The 8,070-nt window shown below is 40.6% G+C and overlaps 1 protein-coding gene across 1 annotated transcript; it reads left to right on the forward strand.

The window, feature by feature from the left end:
• Window positions 1-1,737: 1,737 nt before the first annotated feature.
• LOC311150440 (glutamine synthetase) lies at window positions 1,738-6,520 on the forward strand. Its single transcript, XM_084187927.1, has 7 exons — window positions 1,738-1,864; window positions 2,620-2,804; window positions 2,962-3,123; window positions 3,214-3,360; window positions 3,471-3,598; window positions 3,715-3,914; window positions 4,125-6,520. The coding sequence occupies exons 2-7, from the start codon at window positions 2,639-2,641 to the stop codon at window positions 4,435-4,437; spliced, it is 1,116 nt and encodes a 371-aa protein (XP_084044053.1). The 5' UTR covers window positions 1,738-1,864; window positions 2,620-2,638; the 3' UTR covers window positions 4,438-6,520.
• The last annotated feature ends 1,550 nt before the right edge of the window (window positions 6,521-8,070 follow it).

An 8,070-nucleotide genomic window follows, 5' to 3' on the forward strand; every position in this document is an offset into this window, starting at 1 on the left:
ATTGACTTTTCAAAGATGGTTTGGTTACCTGGATGCATGGAATTTCTGGACACAAGTACCAATTGTTTTAGGATAGAACACATAACTGAGTTTGAACAAACACCTAGGCTAAGACATACATGAGAACTAAGTGTATCCAAGCGATACAGAATCAACAATGGTAGCTACTGATTTTAACTGAAGAAATGCGCACATACTGGCAAATTCAAATGTATTGAAGAAATTCTAAAAAACGTAATCTTTAAAAAGGTCCGCAAGTGCTTTATCACTTTGTCTTCCTAGAAGTAGACCACATGTTTTCATGGAAATTAAAATGTTATTTATCTAAGTTATCACACACAGAGTAAAAACGTGCATCAGTCATAGCTACCCACCTGTTCTTGGTGTCATTTGAGATGTGTACCCTCTTAAACTTCCAAAAGGCATCCCTTTTGTCTGATCAATTACGTAAGATTAAGTAGTTGTCCATATAGAAATAAAAGCTAGGCCTTTAGGAACACCATTACAAAAACATCTTTACAACAGTCTTTCCACAAGTTTCACGTTCTTGAAGTGATGTCATAAATGTCAAATGTTCCAAATGTATCATTGTTGGGTGAAATTGGAATGTCTTGACACCATCTCTCACTTTGTAGCCTACTGTAGTCTAGTCATCCTTCTCTCCCCTCATGGAAAACCAATACCCTAATGCCAAAGAGATTGTCAACTTTTCTGCTACTCCACAGTGACCATGATATAGCCTACTTCAGAATAATACAGAAATGAAGGTCCTGTAGTAGTAGTTAATTCATTGTGCAGACCTCTTATTTGATCAATGTTCCAGAAATGAGAAATATTTACCTAGAAATGCTAATTTTAATGATTCAAATTGTATCTGTCACATGCGCCGACTACAACAGGTGAAATGCTTACCTTACCGTGAAATGCTTACTTACAAGCCCTTAACCAACAATAGAAATAGAGTTAAGAAAAGATTTACTAAATAAAATCAAGTAAAAAATAACACAATAAAATAGCAATGACGAGGCTATATACAGGGGGTACCGGTACCGAGTCAATGTGGGGTGGTACAGGTACAGGTTAGTCGAGGTAATTTGTACATGTAGGTAGGGGTACATGTAGGTAGGGGTACATGTAGGTAGGGGTAAAGTGACTATGCATAGATAACAAACAGCGAGTAGCAGCAGTGTAAAAACAAAGGATTTCTATAGCATACGAAGGTTCTCATCAAATGTAATATTTTCTAAGCTGAGAAACTAGTTAAATCTAATTGGTATTCAGTTATTTGTAATTATAGCCCGTGACTACTAGTTTCTCAGTACATCAATAGCCTATTTGTACCACAGGGTGGCGTTGGAAATATAGCTGATGTCAACCAGCGCATCTTTTCTGTTAATACACTGATGAGAGGCTTTTTCAGGGAGTTTTATTTTCCCTTAGATGGAATGAAGGTCAATCTCCCATCAAATCTCGATTGGCTTTAAATATACATATATTTCCAGCCAGTGTAGTACTTTATGTAACCTAAAGTTTTCTGCTCTTTGTAATGGTGTAGGTACTAAATAGCCCACACTGGTTATTTCATCAACTGTACCGTACTGGTTAAATTGTATCAGTCTACCAAAATGACACGCAATGCCTTTTAACTATTGCTAGAACCCCGTCCAATGATCGAGCCGCGTATGCTTTCACTCACTTTTTTTCTGACCAATCAAAGACGCCGAGCTCCAGCTCTTCTTGTTATAAATTGAACTGAAACAAGCGGTCGAGGCTAGAATGAGAGAACAACTATCGGGATATTTTTTAATGTTATATTGGACTTGCCAGTCCTTTAGTTATTATAAAAAAATTCAATTTTTTCCAGGTAATTTTCAAATGTTTTCCTTATGATATAGCTACTGCCTACCTTTTTTTATTTGACCTATTCTATTGTAGCCTAGTTATTTCCTCGTTCCAGAGTAGATGACACCTTTTTTTTTTTATTTAGTCACTTTTTCCTTACATGGAAATGCTTATTTTTAGTCTGATGAAGTCAAATTTGTGGTGTCTTTGATAATTTATTGATCTCCTCTCTATTATGTAATGTTAGATTAATTGTTCTATAAATTATGAAGGAAATGTGCGATGTATTATTAGAATTGCAATAGTGTGTAGCCATGACTACAGTGGGTGGGGGTTGTTCTGGGGATGCCGCAACAAGAGGTAACTAGTTTGTTTCCTTGGGTTCAAAGGAGGATGATGATGATAAAATATTGTTGTTGGGAAATGTGTTAATTAGTGCAACATGGCTTATGGTGGTTCATAGCCTACCAATCTAGGAATGGTCATCTGTGATCAATATGGCAGACATTGATGTATTTTTGTCAGACTTGTTCTACTTGAAGTGGTGCAAACATCTGTTTTGACTCGGACATTGATTTAAACTAAAGAAAATGGCTAAGCGACATCTTCGCGTGCGTGCTTTGATTAGTTTTGGAACAAGGAACAATACACAACCCTGTCTCCGAACGCGCTGTTGTGCAACATCATGCTTCTTCAATGAAATCAATGCTGGTCAACAAGGCGGCTGCTTTGATGTAAACTCATCGTACATGTTTTCTTTTCGTCGTCAATTCTTAGGGGTTTTATAACAAACAAGATGGCTACGTCCGCCAGCGCCGAACTGAGTAAGGCTGTTAAACAGCAGTACATGGCACTCCCTCAGGGAGACAAAGTCCAAGTCATGTACGTCTGGATAGATGGCACCGGAGAGGGACTCCGCTGCAAAACCAGAACACTGGATTCAGAGCCCAAGAGCATCGAGGGTATGCAATAATTAGAACCGAAGGGCTTACTTTTTTCTTTGTTGGTTGGCATTCGAGTTGAATTTCTGGGCGTTGTATGCATAATTTATTATTTTGTAGCCTACCTAGTTGTTTTGAGTGACTTGAGTTAACTAAATAATTTGCTTTGATTCTATAGAACTGCCGGAATGGAACTTTGATGGCTCCAGCACCTACCAGTCTGAGGGCTCAAACAGTGATATGTATTTGATTCCTTCTGCAATGTTCAGAGATCCCTTCCGCAAAGATCCCAACAAATTGGTATTGTGTGAAGTGCTGAAGTACAACCACAAGCCTGCAGGTAACCTAGAATCCTTGGTGTGCATCGGTCTTGCTAAGGTTATATATATTTTTGCTTTAGTGTCTAATATGGGTAAATTTATTTGCACAGAAACAAACCTTCGTTTGACGTGTAAGAAAGTAATGGACATGGTTGAGAACCAGGTCCCTTGGTTTGGCATGGAGCAAGAGTACACAATCCTAGGCACTGATGGACACCCATTTGGCTGGCCCAACAACGGCTTCCCTGGCCCACAAGGTAAAGACCCATCATAGTGATCTTTGACTGACCTTATACAATTTGTTATCCCAGCAGATGCATTAGTTTGTGAATTTTCTGAATTGTAATCAAACCATGCTTCTCTATAGGTCCCTATTATTGTGGAGTGGGATCTGACAAGGCTTATGGTAGAGATATTGTGGAAGCCCACTATAGAGCCTGTCTGTATGCTGGGGTCATGATCGGTGGCACCAATGCTGAAGTAATGCCTGCACAGGTAAGCTCAAATCCTGTTTTATAATGTGGCATTTATGTGATTGCAAAGGATCAGCCATTAGAAAATACTGATTCATAAGACTGACGCACTGAAACACTGGTTTTGTCCATTTTTAGTGGGAGTTCCAGGTTGGTCCTTGTGAAGGCATCAGCATGGGTGATCACCTCTGGGTGGCTCGCTTCATCCTCCACCGGGTGTGTGAGGACTTTGGCGTGGTGGCCTCGTTTGACCCCAAGCCTATCCCTGGGAACTGGAATGGTGCTGGCTGCCACACCAATTTCAGCACTAAAGAGATGCGGGAAGAAGGCGGGTTGAAGTGAGTACTGGATCATATCAAGATGCATTCAGACAAGGTTTAATGAGAAATCTGCATGCATCATTAGTGTTATTTGTTCAATATCACCCATCTATATCTTTTGGATGTTGAATTAAGCCAGACTTATTTAAATGTTCTCTAGTTAAAGGAAATGGTGCTGACCACCTGTACTTTTCTGTGATTCATTTAATTATCCTTCTCTCTGCTCAGGGCCATTGAGGAGTCCATTGAGAGGCTGGGGAAGAGGCATAGCTACCACATCCGCGCCTACGACCCTAAAGGGGGGCTTGACAACGCCCGTCGCCTCACCGGCCACCATGAAACCTCCAACATCCACGAGTTCTCTGCTGGCGTAGCCAACCGCGGCGCCAGTATCCGCATCCCTCGCACCGTGGGCCAGGAGAAGAAGGGCTACTTTGAGGACCGCCGACCGTCGGCCAACTGTGACCCGTATGCCGTGACGGAGGCTCTGATCCGCACCTGTTTGCTCAGCGAGGAGGGAGACGAACCTGTGGACTATTAGATACGAGATCCACAGCTCTCTGGACTGAATCCCCTCACCCTCTTTCTTTTCAAAATGTTTTGAATGACTGAAAAGTCAAACTAGTACTGCATTTGTCATTTTTATTTTCCACTGAAATGATTCTAACCTTGCATTTTTAAGTAGCTTAAAGTTGGCTGGTCAACTTAAAATGGATTTAAATCTGGTGGTAACATATGAGATGTAAACAAAAAATATGTCTGACAGGGTATTGTTTTTCCCTTCTCGTTTTGGTTGTTTTATAGTGGGGAGTATTTGTAATGTAACTGTTTAAGTCCCCATTTCGTCTCTTTCCCTGCCGTCTGTCGAACTGAAATGAACTAAAGCACATATGGACGCTGAAGACTAGGGTTGCTATGGCTGGGCGGCATGTGTAATTTTCTTAACCTATGGCTAGTTTGTGTACTTTTGTATGTTGACCAGCCATTTAAACTATGTACTGTTTCAATGTTATTAACTATAAATAGGAAGTGTTTTTAAATGGCAACACTTCGGTCTCTTCAGATTTGACACATTACTGGATCATGTATGGTACACTCTTTAGATGTCTGGCTCCAAATACTGTTATTTTACATTTGGGTCCGTCCATCCGTATTGGCAATTGTAGAGTTCCTATAAGACTCATGAAGGAGTTTTATCCTTTTTGTCAACTGATATACTGTTATGGCATCTGATTTGGTAAAACTAGAATTTGCTGAACCTGGTTTTTGTTTTTTACATTTAAACTTTATTTTTACCACAACTTTGACTGTTTTGGTTCTTGTTTCAAAACCTGTTTACGAAAAGGCCAACATTTGGCATGTAGGACTAATGCAATGGTATAGCAAAACCAGGGCAATTCTGAAGTGAAACCCTAAAGCTCATCCAAGTTCCTTTGATGAAATTAATCTCATTGCACGTAATTCCCGCTGAGTGCCAACCTGCAAAACAGGAAGTCCCCTACGCTGGCTGGCTCTGAGGAAAGGGTCTATGATGTGTGGTGGATGGTCTCTGGTGGACAGCATTGCAGTTAATGCATTGAAAAAAAAAAGCACTGCAGGGTGTTCTCTGGCATTGATGCCCAGGAACATGATCACAGTAATTGAATCCAGAATAATAGTCTTCAAATATTTCTCACCAGTACGTGCACAAGGGAGACTTCAATTTTCAATCAAGATTAATCTGGGATCATAAACTTAAACCTGATCCGGACTGTACCTTCTCTAGACCCTAAGTATTAGCATGGTGTGAATAGTGAGGTGTTGAGTATTGGGCTACAGCTGGTCATGTTGCTCTTTCACGCAATGGGTGTCGCAGAATATTTCCCAGCTACATTGAGGAGATTTACAACTGAAAGGAGTAAAGGACTGAGTTGGAAAATATCTAGCTTCCCCTGCCAGGGCTGATAGTATCACGGCTGGATACATGACTAGAAAACATCCAGTATAACCTGTCATACACATGCTCCTGCTCTCACGCCCATTGCCTGACAAGTTAATCACCAAGAAGCTGGCAGCTGCCTACTATTTACTGTATGTTGGCACTGATTTCTTTGGCATCCAATAAGAACATTGTTTCACAGACCATAGTAATACTTTTTTTAGTGAGGAGTTTACTTGGTGTTAGGGCTGGAAGAGATTGTATGTGGTGTCCTTGTGAGACTGGTTCTCTGTCTGAGGGGTGAGGGTATTCCCTGCATGCATTAGGTCATGTGAGAAGAATAGGGCTAGAGATATTGTATCAAGGAAGGGCTCCTCAGACAAAGCAGCCTTGTCCTCCGGCATGGTAGCAGACCTGGAGGTTAAAACTTCACTTTCAACATTGTATGGACTGAAAAGTATGACTTGATTATTATGTTCAATTTAGCCTCGGAAGCCCAGGCCATGTGAGAATATGTTCAACTCTACCCTAGTGTCACAGTTCGTCGTTCCACGAAATGAGTGTCTTTTGTGTCCCTTTGCTATTTTAAGTAGAAACTGTGCACAAATATTGAATGTGTCCTTTAATATAGACCACATGGAAAATTCAATAAATCAGATTTTAACATGAATAAAGACTTGCTAAAGTACCAAAATTCTGAATTTCACATGTCCCTCTAAGCATCCTCTGTGATTTCTAGGAATATCTTAAGCCTCTTAATACTAAAGTTTCTCAAAGCTTTCACCATCATTGTAAAGCATGGTGAAACTATTCCTTTAAAAATATTTTTCAAAAGAAACATTGAACATCAAATCAAATACAATTTTATTGGTCACATGCGCCGAATACAACATGTGTAGACTTCACAGTGAAATGCTTACTAATGAGCCCATTCCCAACATTGCAGAGCTAAAAAGTAAGAGAAATATTAGCTTAAAAAAATGGGTATGAGGTAGTTGAGGTAATAAAGTACAGTGCCTTGCAAAAGTATTCATCCCCCTTGGCGTTTTTCATATTGTTGCATTACAACCTATCATTTAAATTGATTTTTATTTGGATTTCATGTAATGGACATACACAAAATAGTCCAAATTGGTGAAGTAAAAAGGAAAAAAATAATGGAAAAGTGGTGCGTGCATATGTATTCACCCCCTTTGCCATGAAGCCCCTAAATAAGATCTGGTGCAACCAATTACCTTCAGAAGTCATATAATTAGTTAAATAAAGTCCACCTGTGTAAAATCTAAGTGTCACATGATCTGTCACATGATCTCAGTATATATACACCTGTTCTGAAAGGCCCCAGAGTCTGCAACACCCCTAAGCAAGCGGCACCACCAAGCAAGTGGCAGCTTGAAGACCAAGGAGCTCTCCAAACAGGTCAGGGACAAAGTTGTGGAGAAGTACAGATCAGGGTTGGGTTATAAAAAAATATCCAAAACTTTGAACATCCCAAGGAGCACCATTAAATCCATTATTAAAAAATGGAAAGAATATGGCACCACAACAAACCTGCCAAGAGAGGGCCGCCCACCAACACTCACAGACCAGGCAAGGAGGGCATTAATCAGAGAGGCAACAAAGAGACCAAAGATAACCCTGAAGGAGCTGCAAAGCTCCACAGTGGAGATTGGAGTATCTGTCCATAGGACCACTTTAAGCCGTACACTCCACAGAGCTGGGCTTTACGGAAGAGTGGCCAGAAAAAAGGCATTACTTGAAGAAGAAAATAAGCAAACACGTTTGGTGTTCGCCAAAAGCCATGTGGGAGACTCCCCAAACATATGGAAGAAGGTACTCTGGTCAGATGAGACTAAAATTGAGCTTTTTGGCCATCAAGGAAAACGCTATGTCTGGCCCAAACCCAACACCTCTCATCACCCCGAGAACACCATCCCAACAGTGAAGCATAGTGGTGGCAGCATCATGCTGTGGGGATGTTTTTCATCGGCAGGGACTGGAAACTTGTCTGAATTTAAGGAATGATGGATGGCACTAAATACAGGGAAAGTCTTGAGGGAAACCTGTTTCAGTCTTCCAGAGATTTGAGACTGGGACGGAGGTTCACCTTCCAGCAGGACAATGACGCTAAGCATACTGCTAAAGCAACACTCAAGTGGTTTAAGGGGAAACATTTACAGTTGAAGTCGGAAGTTTACATACACTTAGGTTGGAGTCATTAAAACTCGTTGTTCAACCACTTCACAAGTTTCTTGT

This window comes from Coregonus lavaretus, assembly GCF_964263955.1.
Source record: "Coregonus lavaretus genome assembly, chromosome: 23".
NCBI classification, from domain to species: domain Eukaryota; kingdom Metazoa; phylum Chordata; class Actinopteri; order Salmoniformes; family Salmonidae; genus Coregonus; species Coregonus lavaretus.